This window comes from Rattus norvegicus, chromosome 1 (assembly GCF_021556685.1).
Source record: "Rattus norvegicus strain SHRSP/BbbUtx chromosome 1, alternate assembly SHRSP_T2T, whole genome shotgun sequence".
NCBI lineage: Eukaryota > Metazoa > Chordata > Mammalia > Rodentia > Muridae > Rattus > Rattus norvegicus.
Genome location: NC_141534.1, coordinates 93,876,173 through 93,904,003, shown reverse-complemented (window position 1 = coordinate 93,904,003; position 27,831 = coordinate 93,876,173). Strand labels below are relative to the sequence as shown.

At 50.8% G+C, this 27,831-nt stretch overlaps 1 protein-coding gene across 5 annotated transcripts in view; it reads left to right on the top strand.

Annotated features, from left to right (window-relative positions):
• Positions 1-27,831, top strand: part of Sptbn4 (spectrin, beta, non-erythrocytic 4) — an 87,193-nt gene that overhangs the window by 57,338 nt on the left and 2,024 nt on the right. For all 5 annotated transcript variants that reach the window (NM_001100845.2, XM_087555083.1, XM_087555081.1 and 2 more), the window contains 15 exon segments: positions 11,107-11,331; positions 12,314-12,403; positions 14,288-14,566; positions 14,658-14,788; positions 15,814-16,018; positions 16,835-17,215; positions 18,487-18,731; positions 19,648-19,786; positions 19,886-19,970; positions 20,602-20,798; positions 21,645-22,264; positions 23,709-23,781; positions 24,328-24,620; positions 26,196-26,369; positions 26,516-26,558. In NM_001100845.2, coding sequence (NP_001094315.2) covers positions 11,107-11,331; positions 12,314-12,403; positions 14,288-14,566; positions 14,658-14,788; positions 15,814-16,018; positions 16,835-17,215; positions 18,487-18,731; positions 19,648-19,786; positions 19,886-19,970; positions 20,602-20,798; positions 21,645-22,264; positions 23,709-23,781; positions 24,328-24,620; positions 26,196-26,369; positions 26,516-26,558 — 3,180 coding nt within the window.

Sequence of the window (27,831 nt, the reverse complement as noted above, 5' to 3'; positions counted from 1 at the left end):
CGTGCGGCAAGCAGTTCCCCGACTGAGCCATCTCCGCCAACCCAAAACCAGCATTTTTATGGGTTTTTATTTGTTTGTTTATTTATTTATGTACTTATTTTAGACAGGGTCTCACATGTAGCCCTGGCGGGGTTGGAATTCACTATGTAGACCAGGCTGGCCTCAAACTCATAAAGATCCACTTGTCTTTGTCTCTCCAGTGCTGGGGTTAAGAGTGTGGGTCACCATGCCTGACACTAAAACATTTTTAAATTAAAAAAAAAGTTATTTTGGGGGCTGGGGCCCAGTATATTCGATATCTAAGGTTTCATCCTCAACACTGTGAAATCAAACAAACAAAAAACATGTCCAGGGGTTGGGGATTTAGCTCAGTGGTAGAGCGCTTGCCTAGGAAGCGCAAGGCCCTGGGTTCGGTCCCCAGCTCCAAAAAAAAAAAGAAAAGAAAAAAAAACATATGTCCAGGAGTGGAGGTGATGCACCCCTGTAGTCACCGCACTTTGGAGGTGCAAAGGAGGAGTGCATGGTCATCCTGGGCTACAGAGTGAGGTGGGGGCCAGCCACAGCTCTGTGAGGCTCTGTCTCAAAACGACAGAAAGCTATGAAAGAGTCAGCAGTAACGACACAAATCCTAGCACTTTCGAGGCTGAGGCAGGAGAATGCCTGTAAGTTTAGCCTAGGCTACATGATTCCCTGATTCAAAAACAAAAATGAGAAGTGAGAGAAAAAAACGCCCCGGGTTAGTTTCCTCTCCAACTTTAATTACATTATTTGATGACAATTACTTCACGTCTCTGTTCAGATCCCACTGGGGACATCTACTCGTCATGTGGCTTTTTAAAAATGTATTTAGGGGTAGCATATGGCGCTAAACCTAGACACTCTGGGCTCTCTTTTGTGCCTGAGTGCTTCTGGTGACGATGCTCCCTCCCAACAGCAGAGCTGTTTCCTGAGCCCTGGCCGAGGCCAGCACTGCCACACTTGGAGTCTGCAGTGGTGGGCCTTTGCCTTGAAGCAAGCTTGTGCTCGTGTCCTTGTTGGCCACGCCTGATGGAGTATGACCTCCTGGGGGTGGTGGCACACACCTGCAGTCCCAGCGCTTTGGGAAGTAGAGACAGGTGGATCAGGGGCTCAAGATCAGCCTTGGCTATGTAGGAAACGGAGCCCAGCCTGGGCTCCATGAGACCCTACCTCACACAACACCAAAACAAAACAAAATCAGAGACAGGCCAGGTGTGGCAGTGCACAGCTTTAATCCCAGCACTCAGGAGGAAGAGGCAGTGAATTCGAGGCTAGCCTGGTCTACAAAGGAAGTTCAGGACAGCTTGGAGATACACAGTAAGATCACGAAAGGCTGAAAACAGGATAAAATACAGAGAAAATACAGAACGGGACTCCGGGGCTCCTTCCCCATCAGGGGGCGCTCGAGACGGATGTGGGCTCTGGCCTCCAGATGGAGCCCAGCTGGGCCTCCCCGAGAGGGTGGGAGGCACCTCCCAAAGTCTTGCTGTTTGTTCCCTGGGCCCTGCCTGGGAGCTGAGCACAGGGTGTCTGACAGAGGGAGGGCCAGAGCCGCCATCCAGATTGGCATGAATACTGGGGAACCTCTCGCTCTCCTCTCTCTGTTGCTCCTCACCCCAAACCCCCACCCTGCTCCCGCTCCCCGCCCTCCCCCACCCCCCCAACCCCGCACCGTTCTGCTCGGTCTCTGAATTTTCCATCTCTGCCAGGCATGGTGGCTCACACCTGGAATCTTAGCACTTGGGAGGCTGAGCAAAGAAGAGTGCCAAGAGCTGGAGGCTAGCCTGGGCTACTTAATGAGTTTCAGAGCAGCCTGGGCTACATGAGGCCGTGTCTCAAAAACAAGACAAAAACAAATAAACAAAACAGCTCCATTCGTTGCCCTCTTTTGACCTCGCGTTGCCTTTGTGTCCCCTCCTCAGCCGCTGCAGCGGCAGGCATGTCTCCTCCCAGGACCGGGCCACGTGACCCAGAGTCCTGTTTCAGAGCCTCTTGCCCAACTGTCCTTTCTGGTTGAGAGACCAGATGGTAGAGTGCTAGCCCTCAGGGGCCTAGCCAGCTGGTCTGGCTCAGCTATTTAGGCTCCTGCTGTCCTGCCGCTGTGGGGGGGGGGGGGGGTAAGCAGGGGACATGCAGTGTGGGCATTGCCGCTACATAGCCACGTCCCTAAGGACCCCCTCACCAAGCTCATTTCCTGTGCAGGGTTCTCCCACCCAAGGACACCCACTCCTCACCCCTCCCCTCACCCACTGTTTCTGCCACTAGCATAGCATGGCTGAAGGCAAGAGTCCTGGTTCCTGCTTTAGATTCAAGCCTCCACTCTACCACAGTGACCAAGGCATGGGTCACATTGTCCGAATATGAAAAGTGTGGTGAGCATCTGGGCCTTTGGTCTTTCGGTGCTGAGTTCAAATTCTGCCTCCTGCGGGTTTTACTCTGGGCTTCCGTTTCTGAAACTGGGAGCTGGGACGGGAGCACAGTGGATCCAAGTAGGAAGGAGACGAGGAGGGTGAGGGCTTGAGGTCCAGGTTACGTTTTCAGAGAAAACCCTGTCCCTTCTTCCTTCTGTTGCATCTATTTTCTATCCTTTTAAAAATGATTTATCTATTTCCATTTTGCATTGGTCTTTTGCCTTCGTGTATGTCTGGGTGAGGATGTCTGATCCCCTGCAACTGGAGTTGTGAGATACCATATGGGTGCTAGGAATTGAACCCGGGTTCTCTGGAAGACAGCTCTCCCGCCCCTTCTTTCTTCTTTTGATAAAGCAACGTACTAGGTAGCTCCAGAGGGCTTGAGACTCAATGTGCTGATCAAGTTGGCCTTGAACACACAGAGACCCACAGCCCTCTGCCTCCAGAGAGCTGACATTGCTCCGTCCTCCTCCTGCTCCTCCTGCTCCTCCTGCTCCTCCTGCCCCTCCTGCCCCTCCTGCCCCTCCTGCCCCTCCTGCCCCTCCTGCCCCTCCTGCTCCTCCTGCTCCTCCTCTTTCTCTTCCTTCTCCTGCTCATTCTCTTCCTGCTCCCTCTCCTCCTTCTTTTCTTCCTCTTCTTCCTCACCCTCTCTTCCTCCTCCTCTTTCTCCTCCAGTTGCTTTTGAGCTACCTGATGTGAGTCCTGGGAACTGAGCTCTGGTCCTCTGCAAAAGCAGCGAGAGCTGCTAACTGCTGAGCCACGCCTCCAGCTGCCTGCCTGCCTGCCTTCCTTCCTTCCTTCCTTCCTTCCTTCCTTCCTGTCTCTCTTTGAACTTTAATGGCTTTTGGGAAAGTGATATAATATATGTACCATAAGATGCAGATTTCTATCCCTCCACCCCTCTTTTTTTTTGAAAAAAAATTTTTTTTTCTTAAAAACAGTTTTCTCCTTGCACTGTAGGATCTGGGAATTAGAATCAGACCATTTACCCACTAGGCTATCTCAGCCCACCCTTCTTTTTTCTTGAGACTGTAGCCCAGGCTATACAGCCCATGTGCTGGGATTGTGGGTGTGTACCACCCATGTCCAGCTGAATTTGCAGTTTTTTAAAAGGACTTTATTTTGTGTATATGAGGACACTGCAGCTGTCTTCAGACACACGGGAAGAGGGCATCAGATCTTGTTACAGATGGTTGTGAGCCACCATGTGGTTGCTGGGAATTGAACTCAGGACCTCTGGAAAAGCAGCCAGTGCTCTTTTTTTTTTTTTTTTTTGGTTCTTTTTTTTTTTCGGAGCTGGGGACCGAACCCAGGGCCTTGCGCTTCCTAGGTAAGCACTCTACCACTGAGCTAAATCCCCAGCCCCGCTGGTAATTTTTAAAAATAATTTATTCAAATTTTTTTTTACGTGCAACAGTGCGAGGGGGTCAGATCCATCGCAACTGGATTCACAGACGTTGTGAGCTGCCATGTGGGTGCTGAGAATTGAACCTGGGACTGACACCTGAGGTCATCCTCTGACTTCCACATGCTCCCCATGGCACATGTGCATTCCCACCTCTATGTATGTATGTATGTATGTATGTATGTATGTATGTATGTATATATGCATGTATGTATCCATGCATGTATCTACCACACACACAAACACATATAATATGACATAGTGACTATATCATATATATCATATAATATGATAAAGCGACTGTCTCAGACACATGCATACAGAAATTCACACATGCACACATACACCAAACTTTACAAAGGCAGCCTGAAATGATTGATATGAGTAAGCTCCAGCTTCCTGCCGAGAGCCCTTCAACACCAGCCAGTGACCCCATGGCCAGAAATGGAGCTGACATTTCTCTCTCCCATTTACTCTGAATACTTAGTTGTTAGACCCCTTTTGTCTGTGAAGGATGGTGAATGGTTCCAAGTATACTAGCCCTTACCTTGCTCGCATGGGACCCCACATAGCCCAAGCTGGTCTCAAACTCTTGATGTAACTAAGGATGACCTTGGACACCAGACTCTCTATCCCCCTCCCCCTCTCTCTTTCATACGCACATATTGCCTACATTTATGTCTAATGTGAAGCTGTTGGAACAACTGGAACTGGAGTTACAGACAGTTGTGAGCTGCCATGTGCGTGCTGGGAATAGAACCTGGGTCTTCTGGATGAAGATCCAGTGCTCTTAACCTCTGAGCCATCTCTCCAGCCCTCTTGCATCATCTCCAGGCATGCAGTTTTTGAGGTGCTGGAGATTGATGCTAGGGTTCTATGCATGTTAGGCAGGCCCTCCACCAACCGAGATGCGTTACAAGGATCCTATCCTGAAATTACAAGGATCATTAGACACACAAAAGTATGATCGGAGTTTTTCCTCATTAAAAAAATAATTGCAGGGGGCTGGAGAGATAGTTCATTGGTTAAGAGCACTGGCTGCGGGGCTGGGGATTTAGCTCAGTGGTAGAGCGCTTACCTAGGAAGAGCAAGGCCCTGGGTTCGGTCCCCAGCTCCAGGAAAAAAAAAAAAAAAGAACTATATTCTAAAGGACAAAGGACAAAGGGGTGACTGGGAGGGGCAGGGAGGGGGATGATAAATCAATAAGTAAAAGAAGCTTAAAAAAAAAAGACAGAAATCGAGGAGGAGAAGGGGAAGAAAGGAGTGTTAGCTCTCGAGCCGAGGCTTGTGTTGCAGTGTTTTGCTTTAATCTGTTACCTCTTAGTTTTATTATTGCTCTGTTTTCTTCTCTGTTGTCTGTTTGGAATCAGACAAGCACTGTGTAAGCACATTTTTGGTGAAATATCTCATTAACCTAGAAATCATCAGTAAAAACCTAAAGTCTCCCCCTCCCGCCCACTCCCAGCCCCGTGCTCCCAAAGGAAGCTCAATGCTCCATTACAATGTATCCTTCCAGACCTTTCTTTCTCTGTGAATCTCGAGTGTGTCCCGTATGGGTACATGTTTTCCTTAGCATCTTCATTTTATTCATTTTATTTGGTTTTCATGCTTAATTTAAATTTTTGAATAAATAAAATTTCATGGTTCAGACATCAAAAACCATATGAAGAAATTCTATGTGCAAATCTCCCCCAGCCCTGTTCTTCATTCTGTGGGTTCGCATCCCTCCAGTAGGTGACATCTGTTGTGAATTTCTTGTTTACTCCAGGGGCTTTTTATCCATGTGCAATTCACTACAAACACATATCATATGAAGGGCTCCAAATTGCTTTTTCCTCTGCTCGGTCACTCCTGCCTATTACTGCACACTCTGGAAGGTTTCTTTAACTATTTCTTCCTTGTATTATTAGCTTTGAGACAGAGTCTCATGTAGCCAAGGCTGGCCTCAAACTTGCTGTGTAGATGAGCATGAGCTACTGACCTTTATCCCCTCAAGGCTGGAGTGACAGATGTATGTCACCTTACCTTTTATCTCTGTGTGTGTGTGTGTGTGTGTGTGTCCCTGTGTGTGTCCCTGTGTGTGTCCCTGTGTGTGCGGTGTTCCTGTGTGTGTTTCTGTGTGTGTGTGTCCCTGTGTGTTCTTGTCTGTGTCCCTTCATGTGTGTGTTCTTGTGTGTGTTTCTGTGTCTTTTTCTGTGTGTGTGTCCCTGTGTTGTTTTTGTGTGTGTGTCCCTGTGTGTGTGTGTCCGTGTGTGTGTGTATCCCTGTGTGGGGGTGTTCCTATAGTGTGTGTGTCCCTGTGTATGTTTCTCTGTGTGTCCCTGTTTATGTGTCCCTGTATGTGTTTCTGTGTGTGTGTGTGTGTGTGTCCCTGTGTGTAAGCACAGGTGTATGTATGCCACGGCAAATATGTGGAGGTCAGAGGATCGCTCAGGTGGTGTCCTCGCCCTCCACCTGTGTCAGGCAGACCTATGCTCTTACTGCTCAGTACACCCGGCTTGCTGGGCCACAAGCTCCCCAGGATCCTCTGATCTCCAACTCCCATCCCTCTTTGGGAGTACTGGGTTTACAAATATGCACTACTGTGCCCAGCTTTACATGGGTTCAGGGGCTTCAAACTCAGGGCCATTCTTTGTGCTGAGCCATATCCACTTTTCTTATTTTGTGGTGGTGCAGTGAGTTCAGATGCCCATGGAGGCCAGAGGTGTCCTATTCCCTTAAGGCTGGAGTTACAGGTGCTTGTGATTCACCTATCATGGGACTGGGGAACCAAACTCTGTCCTCTGGGAAAAAAAATCAGAATGCGCACTTAACCACTGAGCCATCCAGCACCCATCATCTCATTCTTTTTTTTTTTTTTTTTGGTTCTTTTTTTCGGAGCTGGGGACCGAACCCAGGGCCTTGTGCTTCCTAGGTAAGCGCTCTACCACTGAGCTAAATCCCCAGCCCCACCACCATCTGATTCTTAATGGACCCTGAGGTTGTTTCCAATTTTCCTCTCCTTGTAAACTCTGCTAGAGGGAACCTGCGGGCAAACTTCTCTGAGTATAGGTGCCATGTCTCTTGAGCTCTGCACACTGTTTGCTTTGGGGGAAGCTGCCAGATTGGCCTCTAAAAGGATCTGCCCATTCACACAGCGCCTGGTGGCGGCTGAGTGTCCCCGTCCTTGCCAACAGGACATATTATTCAGTTTTTACACTCGGCTAAAAAAGGATGTCATCTATTAATTTACACGTTTCCTGCCCATCAATGGCACTAGGCATCTTCTTACATATTTCCTCTCATGTCTGCTGTCCATTTTCACCTACTGGCCATTTCTGTCCGGGACAGTTTTCCTCATTTCTATCATTTGTTTTTAAATATTTTTTTAAAAAACCTGCACATGTGTGCACCTATTGTTGCAAGCATGCATTGTACCTGAGGAGGCCAGGGAGGAAGCTGAATCCCTGTGACTTGGGGTTGCAGACGGTTGTGAGCCACCATGTGGATGCTGGGGGTCGGATCCAGCTCTTCTGGAAGAGCAGCCATTGGTTCTAACCACTGAGCCACCTCTCCACTCCTGCAGATAGTGTGCTTTCATTTGTTCCACACATCAGAAGATAGGCCTACTGTGTGCCAGACACTGTTCCAGACACCTCGTATAGAGCAGTAGAGCAGGCCTGGCGGTGCCCAGGAGGCTCACATTCTAGAAGCTGGGCAGTAATTTGAGAACCACAGGAGTGAGGACCATTCTTCACATCAGGGCGTGCATCTGGAATCCCGGCTGAGGGAGGCAGGAGGAGGAGGATCACCTAGGAGCTCCTGGCCAGTCAGGGATACAGAGAAAGAAAGACCATCTGCAAAGAGAAGCAAGGCTTTGTAATTACCTGCTCACGGGTGGCTACTGTTACAAAGAGAAGGGAGCAGAGGAGGTTTGAGGATGTGTGGAGGGAACCTCTGAGTGTTTAATTTTTATTTTATTTTTTAAGTTTTGTTTTTTGTTTTCTGAGACAAGGTTTCTTTATGTAACAGCCCTGGCTGTCCTGGAACTCGCTTTGCAGAACAGGCTAACCTCAATTCCTAGAGATCTGCCTGCCTCTGCCTTCCCAGTGCTGGAATTAAAGGTGTACACCACCATGCCTGGTGGGTTTTTTTTTAAAAGATTTATTTATATAAGTACACTGTAGCTGTCTTCAGACACACCAGAAGAGGGCATCAGATCCTATTAAAGATGGTTGTGAGCCATCATGTGGTTGCTGGGAATTGAACTCAGGACCTCTGGAAGATCAGTCGGTGCGCTTAACCTCTGAGCCATCTCTCCAGCCCTGTCTCCAAGTGTTTTAAAGGAACTAGCTTTAACCTGTCACGGTGATGCCCCAGAATTTGAGAGGTGAAGGAAAAGATCATCTTGGCTATATAGTGAGTTTGAAGCCTGCCTCAGCTACTTGAAAATCTGCCTTAGAGCGTGGGAGAGGGGGAGGGATGGAAAGGGGGAGGAGGCCAGAAAGGTGATTCAACTGCACTTGTAGAGGACCCAGGCTCAGTTCTCAGGACACATGTGAGTCATGATGTCTGTCTTAGCTACTATTGTATTTCTGTGATAAGACATCATGGCCAGGGCAACTTATAAAAATCAAGCATTTATTGGGGGAGGGGGTGCTCCTGGTTCAAAGGGTAGTAGGGGCCATGACTATAATGGGGGGATCCTGGCAGCAGGCAAGCAGGCAGATACAGTACTGGAGCAGTAGCTGAGGGTTTACAACTGATCCATATGCAGGGCAGAGGAAAGGTCTGATGTGTGCTTTTGAAATCCCAAAGCCACCCCTAGTGACACAGTTCCAGCAGCAAGGACACACCTCCTAATCCTTCCCAAACAGTTCTACCAACTGAGGACTGAGTATTCAAGTAATAGGAACGTAAAGGCGCCATTCTCCATTCAAATCACACTGTCTGCAACTCCAGTTCTAGGGGATCCGATGCTCTGTTCTCTCCTACAAGGGTAACACACACACACACACACACACACACACATACACACACACACACCACACACACACACATACACACACACCACACACACACATACACACACACCACACACACACTCACACACCACACACACACACCACACACACACACCACACACCACACACACTCACACACCACACACACACTCACACACCACACACACATACACACACACCACACACACACTCACACACCATACACACCACACACACACACACACCACACACCACACACACTCACACACCATACACACACCACACACACACACACATACACACCACACACCACACACATACACACACACACACCATACACACACCACACACCACACACACACACACACATACACACCACACACCACACACATACACACACACACACCATACACACACACACACACACCACACACCACACACACTCACACACCATACACACACCACACACACACACACATACACACACACCACACACACACTCACACACCATACACACCACACACACACACACACACACCACACACCACACACCACACACACACACACACACCATACACACACCACACACTACACACACACAAACACACACGAGATGTACAGACAAAGACCTCACACAAAAAATAATTTTCGGGGTTGGGGATTTAGCTCAGTGGTAGGGCGCTTGCCTAGGAAGCGCAAAGCCCTGGGTTTGGTCCCCAGCTCCGAAAAAAAGAAAAAAGAAAAAGAAAAAAAAATAATTTTCAAAAGACTGCTCTTCTAGAAGATAAAATTTTGGTTTCAGTACCCACATCAGGCAACGCACAGCTACCTGTAACTCCAGTTCTAGGGGATCCAACACCCTCTTCTGACCTCCACTGTTAGCTGTACACATGTGGTACACCCAGAGAAATACACATACAAATAAATAAAAATATAAATAAATCTTAAGAAGAGATGTGTTGGGCTGGAGAGATGGCTCAGTGGTTAAGAGCACTGACTGCTCTTCCAGAGGTCCTGAGTTCAAATCCCAGCAACCACATGGTGGCTCACAACCATCTGTAACGAGATCTGATGCCCTCTTCTGGTGTGTCTGAAGATAGCTACAGTGTACTTATATATAATAAATAAATAAATCTGAGAGAGAGAGAGAGAGAGAGAGAGAGAGAGAGAGAGAGAGGTCTTAATGGGTAAGGGCACTTGTCACCAAGCCTGGTGACCTGAGTTTGATCCCTAGGCCACACAGTAGAAGGAGGGAATCAGCTCTTGCAAGTTGTCCCCTGACAGGCCCCTGTGTGTCATGCATGGCGCATACACGCGTGCCTTCACACACAAGTAAGTGTAAACAATTTTTTAAAATAATGGCTTCCTGTTCAAATGCCTTTGAAATGTCTCTTTCATTAGTCATTCGCCTTCTGGTGCTTTGTGACATCAGGGTCAGTGCAGACATGTCTCAATGTGGCCAGATTTAGAACTATTTGCCTTAGTGACTTTTATTCTCGGAAAGCCCCTCCCCAAGACTCTCAAAGCATCTGGGCAGCTTTTCTTCTCCTAATTTACGGGTTTATTCATTCCATTTAAGCCTTTAACCCATATGTAACAGTTTTCAACACAAAGTTCAAGGAAAGGATCCAGGTGAATCGATAGTTGTTTGGCCTGTGCCCAGTAATTGATCTTGGGGGATTTCAAATGACATTTATAAGATATATTAACTCTCCAGTGTACTTAGCCTTTAAAAAAAAAAAAAAAGACAGGTTTTCATGTAGCCCAGGCTGACCTTGAACTCCCGATTCTCCTGTTCTGTCTCCTGAATGCTGAGGAATGGAAGGCTGGATGTTCTGCAAGCCAAGCGAGCCCTATCCCAAAGAGCTACACCCCAGCCTCCAGCTTGCTGCAGCTTTGTGATTGGTTTTATGTCTGACAAGATTGATTCATTAGTCAAATTACTTCTCCGGGCCTAAGCTCCCTCCTACCTGAAATAGAGTCATTCAACCTCAATGAATAGCTCATTTTCGTTGTGGGAGGGGTGGTCCTTTGAGCTTCCGTGAGAATGTAACTTTTAAGCTGAAATCTTATTGGCAAGGAAGGACAATACCTGGCAGAGGACTCCACCCACCACCCCAAGGCAGAAAGTCCCAAGGTAGGGGTTGGTAAGAAGCCCTGTGTGTTCATGCTGGGAGAGTGTGGTACTTCCGGGGAGCACCGAACAGGGGAGAGTGAAAGAATCTGCTCACATGAGTGCCTGGTCACCATAGGAAGAGTGGGACTTCTGACCACACCCCTGTTCCCACAGTCTATGGAGTCTCAGGTGGAGGAGTGGTGTCGAGAGGTGGGCGAGCTGCAGGCGCAGACAGCGGCGCTTCCACTGGAGCAGGCGAGCAAGGAGTTGGTGGGCGAGCGGCAGAGCGCGGTGGGAGAGCGCCTGGTGCGCCTGCTGGAGCCTTTGCAGGAGCGTCGCCGCTTGCTGCTGGCATCCAAGGAGCTGCATCAGGTGGCACACGACCTGGATGACGAACTGGTGAGGCGGGACATAGGAGCCTGGGGCCAGGACTCGAGAATGGGGCGGGACTTAGGGCCAGGGATTGATTCCGGTCCACACAGGGTGACTGTAACCCAGGTTGCACCAGGGTCAGGGTCAGATGGATTCTTTGGTCCTTTTCTCTTCTGCATTCCTTTATTCTAGCCACCCATCCATTTGCTCATGAAATTCTTTTTCTTCTTAACTTCTTTCTTTCTTTCTTTCTTTCTCCCCCCCCCCCCAATCCCCTTTGGCTGTTTAAGACAGTCTCACGAGGTTCAGGCTGTCTTGAAACCGGCTCTGTAGCCGAAGGTGGCTTCGCACTTTTCTTGATTCTCCTGTCTCCACCTCCCTAGTGCTGGGGTTGTGATTGTGCCCAGCACACCTGGCCACGGATTTTCATTTTCATGCATTGGTCTTGATCCCTGACGTCATTCCTTTCCATTCATCTTCCCAGATACTCATTGCTCAGTCACCTATCCACTAACTCATTTGTTTACTCTCTACTCATTCTTGGCCAAACCAGACTAGAGGATCTAGGGCCAGCAGGTATCCAAAGGCAACTGTTTTCTGTTGCTTTGCATACAGGGCTCAGGCCTGTCCCTAGACAGTGACACCCTTCCCCCACTCCCACCCCACTCCTGCCTTAGGGTGGCTGAGGCCAGAATGGTGGCTGAGGAGCTGTAACAGCTCCAAGAAGCTCAAAGTGGGCGGGGCTTCCTGGAAGCCAGGATGCCTGCATTGAGGAAGGATGGGGTGAGGACGGTGGGAAGGAAACTCCAGGAAGCAGGACCCGTGTTGGAGGCCAAAGCTAAGCAGGAGTTTGCCCTAAGAGCAGAGAGCAGGATGGTAGACTGTCACACAAGAAGAGTCTGCTTAGGTAAAAAAGGGCACTGGTGTGTGTAAAGGGTCCAGAGGCCAGTTGGGAGGCAGCCGGCCTTGGGTGCCTTTTCTCCCTGACCCTCCTCTATGTTCTCTCCAGGCGTGGGTTCAAGAGCGGCTGCCGCTGGCCATGCTGACAGAGCGAGGCACTGGCTTGCAGGCTGTCCAGCAGCACATCAAAAAGAACCAGGTGAGCTGAGCCAGGCGAGGGAGTGAGGTAGGGCCTGTGCAGATGTGAGTGTTAGAAAAGAGGTCAGTTAGTCAGTTAAATACTTAGCTAAGTAGATGAGAGAGAGACACGGGGGGGGGGTCTCTTGTATTCCACAAGTATGTCACTAGCAGGTAGATCCATGTGCATCTAGAGACTGCCATGAGTCTCCACTTCATTTCTGTGGTTGTTTCTGAGTTAACTTTGTTCTTAGGTCACTGTCTTCTCTTTAGTTGGTGATGAAAGGTGTCCGACAGATTCGGGTTTATCCATTGCTACCAAAACCAGAGAGGACTTCTCCCTCTCAAAAATGCCTCAGGAAGTCAGTCAGGTGATGGTTCAGTAGGTAAAGGCCTAGAATTCTCCAGTGAACAGTTGGGGGTGTGGCTCAGTGTTAGAGCCCCTGCATAGAATCCCCCAGTGAGGGGCTGGGGGTGTGGCTCAGTGGTAGAGCCCCTGCCTAGAATCTCCAGTGAGGGGCTGGGGGCGTGGCTCAGTGGTAGAGCCCCTGCCTAGAATCCCCCAATGAGGGCTGGGGGTGTGGCTCAGTGGTAGAGCCCCTGCCTAGAATCCCCAGTGAGGGGCTGGGGGTGTGGCTCAGTGTTAGAGCCCCTGCATAGAATCCCCCAGTGAGGGGCTGGAGGTGTGGCTCAGTGTTAGAGCCCCTGCCTAGAATCTCCAGTGAGGGGCTGGGGGCGTGGCTCAGTGGTAGAGCCCCTGCCTAGAATCCCCCAATGAGGGCTAGGGGTGTGGCTCAGTGGTAGAGCCCCTGCCTAGAATCCCCAGTGAGGGGCTGGGGGCGTGGCTCAGTGGTAGAGCCCCTGCCTAGAATCCCCCAGTGAGGGGCTGGGGGTGTGGCTCAGTGTTAGAGCCCCTGCCTAGAATCCCCAGTGAGGGGCTGGGGGCGTGGCTCAGTGGTAGAGTGCTTTCTTAGCCTTCCAAAGGTCCTAGGTTCATTTCCCAGTTCTAGAGGTAATAAAAGATGGTTGTGGAGAGAATGGAGAGAAACAGCAAGCAAACCCTTAATCCTTTTGAGGTAGGAGCATGGGATTTGAACCCCTTGAAAAGTCTCTGGAACTCTAACTCAATCTCTATGCACTAATACTTAGCTTACCCAGAGCAATGCTTCCAAAGCCCCAGGGGACGAACCCTTTAATAAAAGCCCCTAAGGGCCCAATACAGGCTTAATCCTGGCACTCGGGAGGCAGAGACAGGTGTATCTGAGTTTGAGATCAGCCTGGTCTACAGAACAAGTTCCAGGACAGCCAGTGTGACCTTGAATTTACTCCATAGTTCAGGAAGGCTCTGACCTTCGACCTTGCAACCCTTGCCTCAGCCTCCTGAGAACTTGGGGTTGCAGGCCTGCACCACTGGGATTCACTACCCAGTTGATGGCTCTTAACCGTGGAGCCATCTCTCCAGTCCTGTCCTGCGTTCTGGTGTGCATGGGTATGGGGCCCATTTTCCACCATAAACTGCCAATAGATCCTCAGCTGGGATGTGGTGCCTGAGCCTCTCCCCCACCCTGCCGCACTTCTCAGTACCCGGATCATGTGCAGGACTTATATAGGACAGATGCTGTAAGTCCAGGAAGACAGCATCTCCCAGCAGCCCTCCGAAAGGGCCCCGTCTAACATCTCCAAACTTGACAGTACAGTCTTTAGAGCCAGCCTCCAGTTTTCTCATTGATTGCACTTCGTTTGTCAGGGCCGGGTTTCCCACTTCCAACACTGGGATATGAGTGAGTGCTACACCGCCAGTGGCAGGAGATCTGAGAGTGTCCTTTTCAGTTCAGCGGCCCAGCCAGCCGCAGAGAGGATTGGGTAGAGTCTCTGATCTCCTCTCCACACGATGCCTCATCCGCAGGGCCTGAGGCGGGAGATCCAGGCTCACGGGCCGCGCTTGGAGGAGGTGCTGGAGCGCGCGGGCGTGCTGGCCTCGTTGCGCAGCCCGGAGGCTGAGGCGGTGCGCCGCGGCCAGGAGCAGCTGCAGAGCGCCTGGACCGGACTGCGGGAAGCCACTGAACGGCGGCAGCAGACGCTGGACGCCGCCTTCCAGGTGGAACAGTACTACTTTGACGTGGCTGAGGTGGAGGCATGGCTGGGCGAGCAGGAGCTGCTCATGATGAGTGAGGACAAGGGCAAGGTGCGCCCGGAACAGGGGTTCGGGGGTTCTGGGACGCTGGAGACAGGGGCCCGTCCTCTGCAAACTCATCACAGGTGCCTTGTGCCCCCAGGATGAACAAAGCACTCTGCAGCTGCTCAAGAAGCATCTGCAACTGGAGCAGGGAGTGGAGAACTATGAAGAAAGCATTGCCCAGCTGTCACGCCAGTGCCGGGCGCTACTGGAAATGGGACACCCAGACAGGTGGGAGGGTGGGACGGGACCAAACAGGGCAGGGACAAGGCCATTTCGGAGAGAAGGGTCCATCTATGGCTAGGATTGAGGTAGGAGTACTAGACCTAGGCTTGATGGAACATTCGTTTATTCCCAGCCCTCAGGAGGCTGAGGCAAGGGGATTGCTGCAAATTGAGGCCAGTGTGGTCAATAGAGTTCCAGTCCAGAATGGGTTACATAGTAAGAGCTTGAGAGAGAGAGAGAGAGAGAGAGAGAGAGAGAGAGAGAGAGAGAGAGAGAGAGAGAGAGATATGTTTGGGAGGACTGAAAAAACTGGAGTGCTGAGATCAGATTGTAGGTGGGGCTGAGCCTTCCTGGCACAGCTGGATCATGTAACCTCATGGAATCTAGGAGGCTTGGCTCAGGGCTGGGAAGGGACCACAGATCAAGACCCAAGTCCAGAAGCCTGGAGGTTAAAGCTGAAGGTAGACCTCTTGGTTGAACCATGAGGGAGGGAGTTAGGAACCCTGCCCACAATCATTGGGCAACAGCAAGAGGCCAAAGGGTGAATTAACAAAGCCATTAAGAGATGCTGGGTACAGCTGGACGGGGATGAGTGTATCCAGTTGTGGAAGCAGTCCTGAGGGACCAGAAGATCCAGTTATCCTTGGCTACACAGAGAATACAGAGAAATGGAGGCCAACCTGGGGCAAATTATATATATATATATATATATATATATATATATATATATATATATATATATATTGAATTATATATTCATTAATGGTGGATTCGGTGCTTAGCTTAGTACAATGTTAGTTATCAGCACTGTGTTACTATATTATTTTTAGTATCACATTGTTGCTATAGCAGTGAGCTCCAGGCTGACTCTGTGTGAGACTTTAAAAAAACAGCCCCACCAAGGGGAATCTTAAGAGATAGGACCCTGGCAGAGATTCAGGAGGAAACAGCCCTGTCTTAGGAGGGGGAGGTTACAGGTGCTCCCAGAAGTCTCAGAGGGCTCTCTCTTATTCCCCTATCTCCACCATCAGTGAGCAGATCAGCCGTCGACAGTCCCAGGTGGATCGCCTCTATGTGGCGCTCAAGGAGCTGGGTGAAGAGCGCAGGGTGAGCCTGGAACAGCAGTACTGGCTATACCAGCTCAGCCGCCAGGTGGACGAGCTGGAACACTGGATAGCCGAGAAGGAGGTGGTAGCTGGTTCACCAGAGCTGGGCCAGGACTTTGAACATGTGTCGGTGAGGATTCTTACAAATGCCATGCCTTTACTTTTCTGTTATGATGGCAAAACACTGGGACCAAGATGATTAATGAAAGAAAATGTTTAGTTGGACTTAGAGTTTCAGAGGGTTGGAGTCCATGATGGATAGGGTGGCAGGAACAGCTAAGAGTTCACATTTTGATCCAAAAGTGAGAGGCAGAGAGAGGCACGCTGGGAGTGATCCAAGTCTTTTGGAACCTCAAAGTCTGTCCGCAGTGACACACCTTCTCCCATCAGGCCACGCCTCCTGATCCTTCCCAAATAGTTCCACCAACTGGAGACCTAAAGGGGCCATGATCGTTCAAACCCCCACATGTCAACAGTACTAGTAGCTACTGTGTATGTAGGTCTCTGAGTTTCCTTTCTAATTACCCCACCTCATGCCTTGAATCCCAATTATTCATATATTCTAAAGCACTCATGGCGCCTGAGAAGGTGAGTGCAGGTGGAGTTCCAGTTATCTTTGGCTGCATAGTAAGTTTTGGACAGCCTTGGCAATCTGAGACCCTGTCACACACACACACACACACACACACACACACACGAACACAAACACACATGCACACACACACAAACCCAGGCATGGTACACTTGATGCCTAGCATGGTGTTAGTTATTAATACTACATATCATATTTTTAACATTATATTATTGCCACAAAATGGCCAAGAACTATTAGATAATATTTTATTATAGGGATGACTCTTATTACCATTTGTACCTGTCACATGGTAACAGGTTGGAGGGGCACTGTCACCCACTTTCTCCTCCCCATCTCATGTCCCAATCCCAGGTGCTACAGGAGAAATTCTCAGAGTTCGCCAGTGAGACAGGAACCGCAGGGCGGGAGCGGCTGGCAGCAGTAAACCAGATGGTGGACGAGCTGATTGAGTGTGGCCACACAGCAGCGGCCACCATGGCTGAGTGGAAGGACGGGCTGAACGAGGCCTGGGCTGAACTGCTGGAGCTCATGGGCACTCGGGCCCAGCTGCTTGCTGCCTCTCGGGAGCTGCATAAGTTCTTCAGTGATGCCCGAGAGCTTCAAGGGCAGATCGAGGAGAAGCGGAGGAGGCTGCCCCGCCTGACGGCACCACCTGAGCCCAGACCCAGCGCTAGCTCCATGCAGCGGACCCTGCGAGCCTTTGAGCACGACCTGCAGCTCCTCGTGTCGCAGGTGGGGTGGTGAGTGGGAGGGCAGACCACTGAGCAAACAACTGCCTTGGAATCGGCAGGCAGGCAGTGGACAGAGAGCAGCTTGGTGACAAGAGGAAACGGCACAGTAAAAGCGGACTGGTTGTGCCGTGCCAAGAAATCCAGTCGAGATGGGGTGGGGATGCTGAAACTTATTATTTTAAAAAGTTTAAAAATGATTTATTTATTTTATATATGAGTACACCGTCACTGTCTTCAGACACACCCGAAGAGGGCATCTGATCCCATTACAGATGGTTGTGAGCCGCCATGTGGTTGCTGGGATTTGAACTCAGGACCTCTGGAAGAGCAGCCAGTGCTCTTAACCACTGAGCCATCTCTCCAGTCCTTACAGTTTTTTGTTTGTTTGTTTTTTGTTTTGCTTTTGTTTTTTTCTAAAGTCTCATTGTGAAATTCTGGTTGTTTTGAGACATGTTATGTAGACCAGCCTGACCTGCCTCTATCAGAAATGATCTAAGCTGAGCAAGGTAGCTTATGCCTGAAACCTTAGCACTTGGGAGGCTGAGACAGGAGGCTTGTCAAGAGTTCGAGGTCAGCCTGAGCTACAGAGTGTGACCTTGTGTCAAAAACAAGTTTTTTCCGATGGCCTGCCAGATGTAACTTCATACTTCCTGTAATCCCAGGCAGATCTGGAGTTTGAGGTTAGCCTTGAGTACACAGTGAGACCTTGTCTCAAAAAAAATTTTTTTTGAATACTTATTTGGAAACTGGTAGGAAACTAGTAGTCGTGATATAAATGGAATAGAAAAAAAAATTCATCAAATGGACATCAGGGTGGAAAGAGGGCTCCTGGGAATATCGGAGGGCTCTGAGAGAAGGGAAAGGTGAATCAGTAGATGGACCTGGCAGATAGAGTTCTCAGAAGAAAAGCCAGAGCACTGGTAAGTCCGGAAAGGACCAGGCAGCAAGGCCTAAGGGTGGTAATGAGTCTTTGAGAAGTCTGCGAGTCTTAGGAGTCTTGGGGAAGAAAGGAGGCGGAGCCTTGACCACACCGGTGGGGAAGAGTCCAAAGAGGGGGATCTGGATTGTGGAAGGGAAGAGAGGAGACGCTGGGCCAAAGGGGCGGAGTAAAGGGAGGAGCCTGAGTTATAGGAGCAGGGGAAGGAGAAAAGAATGACCCTAGACCACTGAGATGGGAAAGAGGTGATGGTGGAGGCTGAGTCAAGTAAGATGAATAAGAGGGCGGAGCCTGTGCCCGCGCAGGACCGGTGCATGACCTGGCTTGTCCCTCAGGTGCGGCAGCTGCAGGAAGGGGCGGCCCAGTTGCGGACTGTGTACGCGGGCGAGCACGCAGAGGCCATCGCCAGCCGTGAGCAGGAGGTGTTGCAGGGCTGGAAGGAGCTGCTGGCAGCCTGTGAGGATGCTCGTCTGCACGTCAGCTCCACGGCTGACGCCCTGCGCTTCCACAGCCAGGCCCGAGACTTGCTCTCCTGGATGGACGGCATCGCGGGCCAGATCGGGGCAGCTGACAAACCCAGGTGCTCCTTAACCCACTTCCAGACCCCCAACAACCCCTTCACGACAGGAAACCCGAGTGGCCCGACAGGTGCCCCGCCACGTACTGTTGTGGATACATACTTAGTGTCCCGCACAATAGTTCTGGGTCCAGCAGAAGCCAGACCTGAGCTCGGCCTGGTGGCACAGGCCTCTCAACCCAGACACTCAGGAAGCTGAGGCAGGAGAAAGAGTTCAGTGCAAGAGTGAGGTAACTTAGCAAGACCCTGCCTACCGCAAACAAAAGATCTGAGGCTGTAGCTCAATTGGTAGTGTTTGCTTGGCATGCAGGAGGCCCTGGGTCGCATCCCCAGTGTGGAATAAAAGCCAGGTCTGGTGGCGCACGATTGCCATCCCAACACTGAGAGGGTAGAGGGAGAGAGATCAGTGTCACCCTTCACTACATAAAGAGTTTGAGGACAGTTGCACTACATGAGACCTCACATAAAATACTAAAAACACAACATTTTTTTTCAAGTTTTTAAAAACTAGACGCAGAGGTGCACAACTGTCATCTCCACCCTTGGGGGATAAGACGAAAGCAGGAATACCAGGGGCTCAGGGTCATCTTTAGCTACATAGCATGTCCTAGGCCTGCATGTGCCTGTCACAGGAGACCCTGTTGGAAGAAGAGAGAAGGAAGGAAGGAAGGAAGGAAGGAAGGAAGGAAGGAAGGAAGGAAGGAAGACTTGAAATCCTAGATGTGCTGAAGCAAAAGTATGGCACTGAATTTAGGAAGACCCTGGCCCCTCAGAACTTGGTCAGTCAAGGTTGCCGTCCTGAAACGCTGTAGAACACCAGTGTCAAGGATCTGTGCTCAGCGGGAGCTGCGTCTAAGGGTCAGGCTGACAGTGCTGCATGCAGCTTAGGTCCCTGTCCCCTGTCCCCTGCCCACTACAGGGATGTATCATCCGTGGAGGTGCTTATGAACTACCACCAGGGCCTGAAGACAGAATTGGAGGCTCGTGTGCCTGAGCTGACAGCCTGCCAGGAGCTGGGGCGTTCTCTATTACTCAACAAAAGTGCCATGGCTGATGAGGTGGGGGAGAAACATGGGAATGGTTGGGAGGGGTCCTTCTCTGCTCCTACCTTTTGTATACCCCGGTTCCTTGCTCACCGACGACCCACACATCCCCAGATCCAGGCACAGTTGGACAAGCTGGGAAGCCGGAAGGAGGAGGTGTCGGAGAAGTGGGACCGGCACTGGGAGTGGCTGCAACAGAGTGAGTAAGGGCCTAGATCAAGGGACCCAAGAGGCATATTTCAGAATGTCCAGCCAAGGGCAGAGGGTCACAAGTGACATGAGCATGCTTTGCACACAACCTTGGGTCTTCAGAACCAACCCTGAGGGCAGATCACTGGGTATCTTTAGAAATATCCCCAGAGTCTGTGTGTGTGTGTGTGTGTGTGTGTGTGTGTGTGTGTGTGTGTGTCCCAGCTGATAGAGTGCTTGCTTACATGCATGAAGCCCTGGGCTCCATCTAAAACCTCGTAAAACTGAATGTGTTGGCGCCTTCCTATTGCCCCATGACACCCTGTTTCAAAGAGACAAGATAGCCCCTGTCCCTACAGTAGAGGGACTGCTCAGGAAGTAAAGTCACTTGGTGCCGAGCCTGATGACCAGAGTTTGGTTCCTGTCACCTCCTTTGTGAAAGGGGAGACCTAGATACCATATAAGCATCGTCATACACACACAATAAATTCATTGTATATTTTAAAACAGCCTAGTCTCCATTACTCTTAAGGCTGGACTGGGAGTAGCCCAAGGGTATGGGAGGCTAGAGAACCATAGCCCTCGCTCTAGGGAAAGATCTGAGGCTCTCCTAGTGCCTCATCTCCTGTGCCTGTCCCCAGTGCTGGAGGTACACCAGTTTGCTCAGGAGGCCGTGGTGGCTGACGCCTGGCTGACAGCTCAGGAGCCGCTCCTGCAGAGCCGGGAGCTGGGCAGCAGTGTGGATGAGGTGGAGCAGCTTATCCGGCGACACGAGGCCTTCCGAAAAGCGGCTGCGGCGTGGGAGGAGAGGTTCAGCTCTCTGCGGCGCTTGACCACGGTCAGACCCCAGATCCTGCTTCCTACCCACCGTCCTACTATATTTCACTGACACAGCAGCTCGGAGTGCCCAGAGCTTTGGGCAGAAATAGGCATAGATTCTTACTGGGCTCCAAGTGAAAGGCAGAACAGACCTGTAATTTGAGAGTTAACAGCCCAGAGGGGGCCAAGATTTTTGATGAAAAAGGGTGTGGCTGGGGAGATGAGATGGGGGTCGGGGTGGAGTCTGGATTTTCCAGAAGCCCCTTTTGCAAAACAAAGGTCTGGTCTTGAGGAGTCCAATAGGAAGCTTGAAGAATAATGTGAATGTCAGGCCCTGTTGAGGGAGACTCTTAGGAAGACGCCATGCTGGTGGGGATCAGAAAAGCACCCAGAGAAGTTTAGTTGTCAGATGTGGTGGCACACATCAGTTCTCCCAGCATTTTGGGTGGTGGAGGCAGGAGGATCAGAAGTTAGTTCAAAGTCACTCTCAGTAATATCGAGTTTGGAGCCAGTCTGGGCTACGTGAAATCCTGTCTCCTATGTAGTTGCCCATCACAGACCTCCACAAAACAAAGACCAAAGAAAAGAGAGGACGGGAGCAGGACGGGAGGAGAGGGGAGTGGAGGGACAGAAACAGACAGAAGCAAAGACAGAGAACGAGATCCCTACACCTCTACAAAAACCAACGGGTGTTTGTGGAAAGAATAGGAATTAAGGTCTTTCCTAAGAATAAGCAGTGGCTAAAAATCCTGTTTCCAAGTGGAACTAAGTCGAGCAGAAGGGGGAACGCCCAGCACCTTCGCGAACCGTTCCCTCGCTCCGCCTCATTCCCCAGCCTGACCTGACCTGACCTTTCTACCCCCAGATCGAGAAACTCAAGGCAGAACAGAGTAAGCAGCCACCCACCCCATTGCTGGGGCGCAAGTTCTTTGGGGACCCCACAGAGCTGGCGGCCAAGGCAGCACCCTTGCTGCGTCCAGGGGGCTATGACAGGGGCCTGGAGCCTTTGGCCCGCAGGGCCTCGGACACGCTGTCAGCGGAGGTGCGGACCCGGGTTGGTTATGTGCGCCAGGAGCTCAAGCCCGAGCGTCTCCAGCCGCGCATTGACCGGCTGCCGGAGACCTCGGGGAAGGTAGAACCCGCGGCCCCAACAGCCGCAGCGTTGGACACGACGGACACCCCTGGAACTCCGGCGGTGACGGAGCAGGTCCGGCCCCGGCCGGAGCGCCAGGAGTTAGCGGATCGTGCGGAGGAGCTGCCACGGAGACGAAGATCAGAACGCCAGGAGTCCACGGATCAACCCGAGGAGGCAGCGCGGAGGCGGCGGCCTGAGCGCCAGGAGTCCGCGGACCACGAGGGGCCTCACAGCCTTACTCTGGGTCGCTATGAGCAAATGGAGAGGCGGAGGGAGCGGCGGGAGCGGCGGATAGAACGACAGGAGTCTAGCGAGCAGGAGACTCCCACCAGAGGAGAGCTGGTCAAAGGGTAAGGACCTCTGTGGCCAAGATGTTAGAGAAGGGGAAAGCGGAGGCAGAGGCCAGAGAGCCAGGATCAACGAGGGAAACAGCCTTACTTAGCACCAGGCAGTGAAGACTGGAAATGTTTAGGGCTGGGAGGGGAAGCCCAGGGGACTTGGGGGCTCAGGGGACTGTATGGAGAAAGACAACAGGATGTTTAAAAGCCTGAGGCCACCAGCTTGCTCTGCTTAAAACTCAAAGGGCCTGGTGATGTAAGTGTGGCCCCAGCACTTAGGAGTAAAGGAGTGGATCCCAGGCCACCTGCCATACATTCTGAGCACCAGGGCTACCTTTGAGAGTCTGACTCTAAAGTGAACAAGCTATGCTGGCCTGGTGTGGTGCCCTGGGCTCTCATCATTTGGAAGGTAGAGGCAAGAGGAGCGGGAGGCCAGGGGGCAAGCTGGGATGCATGAAACCCTGACTCTCATGTACGTGTGTATACATATGCATATTTATATACATACACACACACATATATCAGTGGTGACTCATGCTTTTAATCCCAGCACTCAGGAGGCAGAAGCAGGTGAATCTCTGAGTTTGAGGCCAGTCTGGTCTACCGAGTGAGTTCCAGGATGGCTGGGGCTACACAGAGAAACACTGTCTTGAAAAGCTATGTATGTATGTATGTATGTATGTATGTATGTATGTATGTATGTATGTATGTATTTAGCTGCCCCTGCCCCTGCCTCCCAAGCATTGGGATTAAAGGCAGGCACCACCACACCCGGCTCCTTTGAAAACTTTTTATTTTAAAGATTTATTCATTTATTATATATAAGTACACTGTAGCTGTCTTCAGATACACCAGAAGAGGGCATCGGATCTCTTTACAGATGGTTGTGAGCCACCATGTGGTTGCTGGGAATTGAACTCAGGACCTCTGGAAGAGTAGTTGGGTGCTCTTAACCACTGAGCCATCTCTCCAGCCCCTTTGAAAACTTTTTAAAAAAAGATTTATTATTTTTTACTTTATATGTGTGTAAAGAAGAGATAGTGGTTAAGAGCACTTACTGCTCTTCAGAGGACCTACCTTTGGTTCCCACACTGACTGCCTCACAACCTCTTAGAAGTGCAGCTTCAGGGGACTCCAATGCCTTTCTCTGGCCTCTGAGGGCACTAGGGCCACATGCGGTGCACATACAAACATGGGGGCAAACATTCATACACACCGATAACCCTAAGAAATTAAAAATATTTTAAAAGGTGAAACAGATTTTTAAAAAATCTTGAAGAAGGGAGGGATTGGGTTATACATTGAGAAGCTGTGTCAGGAACTCCCACAGTATCCAAGGCACACAGATGTGTGAGAGAGACAGGGGCCTGGTTGGGAGGCTCCTCTGTCCAGCCAAGACAAAGCAGTAGCAAAAGGCCCAGGATCCCACTCGGGTCTTTTGTCTCCTCTTCTCCAGGAAGGCCACCCTGGCTGACATCGTGGAGCAGCTTCAGGAGAAAGAGGCAGGCCCAGGGCTCCCTGCTGCGGTGGTGAGTTGGACTTGGGATGGGTGGGCACAGAAGCCCTCTTAGTGGCCAGGATCTCAGAGGCAGCCATTACCCAGGCCCATCCTTCCTCCTGGACCTTGCGGTCAATAGAGGCCCCATACTCTGCCTTAGAAAGGTGGAGCCTCAGACCCAGGAATCTTATTTCTCTCTCTCTCCACCCATGCACACATAGTGAACTCTAACCCCCTTCCCCCATCTATTTTAGACTCCATATTTCTCCAGGCTTGTGGGGTGCCCATTTTCTTATTAGTCACACAAGATTCTTCATACAGAAATTCGATGCACCTTCCACCTCCTTAGACCCTGTTCCTAACCTTCCAATTTCCAGAATTCCAAAGCCTAAATTCGAATGACCTGTTATCAAAACCTATAGGGTCCTCTCATCCCTAAGGGTCCTCCCATGTTACTCTCCAAGATAGGTGACCCTAAAGACGGACGGTACCCCAAGGCCCTCAGACTCCCTGAAACAGGATGCTCCCCTAGTCATCATGCACAGTACCCCTCTCCCCCCTCCCTTCATTCACACAGCCGTCGCTGCCTCAGCCTCGGGAGCTTCCCCCTGGTCGCCTGCCCAACGGGCTTGAGCCGCCCGAGCGGACACCTCGGCCCGATCGGCCGCGGGCACGGGACCGGCCCAAGCCCCGCCGGCGGCCACGGCCTCGAGAGGGTGGTGAGGGCGGGGGAAGCCGGCGCTCGCGCTCCGCCCCTGCTCAGGGAGGCTCCGCCCCCGCGCCTCCACCTCCGCCCACTCACACAGTGCAGCACGAGGGCTTCCTGCTGCGCAAGCGCGAGCTCGACGCTAACCGCAAGTCGTCCAACCGGTGAGCGCGTGGGCGGGGCTTTGGATGGCTTGGGCGCCTGCTCTGGGTATTTAATGAATGAGTAGCTGGGCCGGAGGAGGGGCGGGACTCAAGTTCAAATCCTCCAATCCGTGAAGTGGAGATGCGTGGCCAGGGTTTTGAGTGTCCAATACCGAAGTGTCTGGAGCTGAGACGGGAGCATGACAGAAGTACCCCAACCTTAATAAATTGGGATTGGGGTTGGGGATTTAGCTCAGTGGTAGAGCACTTGCCTAGCAAGCGCAAGGCCCTGGGTTCGGTCCCCAGCTCCGAAAAAAAGAAAAGGAAAAAAATAAATAAATAAATTGGGATTCAGTCTCAGCAGCCACCCCAGGTGGCAAAGCAGCAAACTGGAAGTAGGGTCTACTCTAGATGATTCCAATGGGATGTGACTTGGAACCTCAAGATTGCATCCAATCAGTGATCGAGGTGGATCCCCCCCACCTGGCAACCTCCAGCCGTTACATTTTCAGTGGGGGTCTGAAAAGGAACAGAGCCCAAACTGAGGACCTAGTGGATTGTTGGAACTTACGGACAGTTATCCAGACAAGGAGCTTTTTTTTAAACTGTCTATATTTATTTATGTTGGGGTGAAAGTTGTGTGTGAAGGTCAGAGGACAACTGGTGGGAATCGGTTCTCTTCTGCTCTGTGGGTTAACCTGGGATCAGACTTCGGTTGTCAGGCTTGGCTGCAAGTGCCTTGTTTGCTGAGCCTTCTCCACAGGCCTAACCACCACGTGTGTACTGGCCTGTGTTTACTTTTGGAGTGAGTCCATCTTGTCCTTGTCTAATATATTTTTTCACAACTGAGATGCGGGGACAGGTAGAGCCAAGGCCCAAGACATGAACATGACAGGTTCAGACTTGGCTGGTGGGGATCATAGTGTTTCTCCGTGCCCCCCCCCCCCCATAACAAGGTGGCAATGAACAGGGGACAACTTTTGTATGTTATTTTCCCATCTGAGACTTCTTCCAAGATTGGGGCTTTGGCTGGGAGACCAGATCTTCTTATTCCAAACTGTAGAGCAGTAAATTGTCCTGGAAGGGACTTGGTGAATGGTGGGGAAATGAGAAACAATGAATGAAGCAAGGGTGATGGAAGGTAATGTGTGGGAAAATGAGACCAATGAATGAAGGGAGGGCCTGTGATGGAATCAGGACTGGGGATCAAGACCGTGGTCTTAGCTTTACTATGGAGACATACTTCCAACTCCTCACTAGTGAATTCTGGACAAGGGCTCTACCTCCTGCTAAGCTCTATCCCTGGCCTCGAAGCTTGTCTCTTGCTTTTGGGAAGCCAATGTGGGATGAGGTAAGGAAGGGTAAGGAAAGTCTAGCCTGGGCAAACTCTTGATTCTTGGGAGCCTGGCCACACCTCCCAGAACAGGAACTGCCTTATAGAGGAACAGCCTGGCATGTGGCTAAGTAGCCAGGACAAAGGACCAGAGGTAGGAAGGTTCAGAGTAGCAAGACCCAGCATACACTCTGATGGCAATGAGGTAGCATTCCCAAGCAGAGTTCTGTAATTCCGCCTTAATCACCATCTCGTCACCCCAGGTCGTGGGTGAACCTGTACTGTGTGCTCAGCAAGGGGGAGCTGGGCTTCTACAAGGACTCCAAAGGCCCAGCATCAGGGGGCACGCATGGCGGGGAGCCACTGCTCAGCCTGCACAAAGCCACCAGCGAGGTGGCTAGTGACTACAAGAAAAAGAAGCATGTCTTCAAGCTCCAGTGAGTCCCTCCCCTGGGAGGAAGGGAGGGGTCCCAGCATTGCTCCATTTCCTCTGTGTGGACTCCTGGTTCCCTTGAAAGACGATGGGTGGTGGGGGAGAGGGGTTGGGTCGCTCAAGGTACCTGAAGTCCTGTGTCTCCTGCAGAACCCAGGATGGCAGCGAGTTCTTGCTCCAGGCTAAAGATGAGGTAAGATCTGGTCCTTTCACCCCACAGATCAATCTCTAAGTGGCTTAGCTTCTTGGGTGGTTCCTGAATCAAAGTAATGGGGCTATAGAAAGAACCACGGAGGGGTTGGGGATTTAGCTCAGTGGTAGAGCGCTTGCCTAGGAAGCGCAAGGCCCTGGGTTCGGTCCTCAGCTCCGGGGGTGGGTGGGGTGGGGGAAGAACCGAGGAAGCCAGGCCTATCAGGGTTGTGACAGGAAAGCAATGAGAACTCCGAGGAGCTTAATGAGTCAGGGGTCATGGGGGTGCGGGTGGGGGTATCCAGGGCAGGTACTTGCTAGCCATGATAACTAGGTCTATCTTCTTTGCCATGGCCAGTCAGAAGGCCAGAAAGAGGATGGGTGTAAATTTAAAAAGGAGTGATCAAGGGTGAGAGAGTATGATTACCTTCTGTAATCTTAGCTCATGGGAGGTAGAGGCAAGAGGGTCAATCCTGGGGTGTATACTGAATTTGAGGCCACCCTGGGCTACCCTGTCTTAAAAAAGGGAGGTATGTGATCCTCATAGACATAACCCAGAGGACAGAATTGCAAAGGCTTAAGACAGACAATTGCAGGGAGACAGCTGAAGTGAGGTAAATGGTCCCAGAACGGTCCCTTGCAGTCAAATTCTCGATATTAGGGGCTGTTCAGGGGAGGATTTTATCCTGAGTGTGCTGGGGCATGGGTAGCAGGCAAGTCACGGTTTTGGGCTAAAGAGAACGGATGTGATGTACAACAAATATTTCCTTCTTGGAGCTAGAGAAATGGTTCAGTGATGAAGAGAGGTGTTGTTCAAGCCTGAAATGATTTGAATTCCAGCATCCATATTAAAAAATTTATTTTAATTAAAAAAAAGACAGGCGTGGCTGCCCATGGACTTACATAATCCCTTAGTTGTAGGGGTAAACAAAGACTGGAGGTTCACAGGCATTTGTTGGTGAGCCCAGCTCCAGGTTCACTGGGAGACCCTGTCTGGAGGAAATTAGGCTGGGAGTCATAGATACAGCAAGACATATGGGTCCTCTTCTGGCCTCCATACGTGTGCATGATACATGCCCCAACATACAGTCTCATCCACCGCACAAAGAAAAGAATTGTTGAGTTCGTTGTTTTGTTTTTGCTTTTTGTTGTTGTCATCGTTATTTTTTAACTTGTCTGTTTATTTTATTTATTTCATGTATAAGTACACTGTCACCATCTTCAAACACACCAGAAGAGGGCATCAGATCCCATTACAGATGGTTGTGAGCCACCAT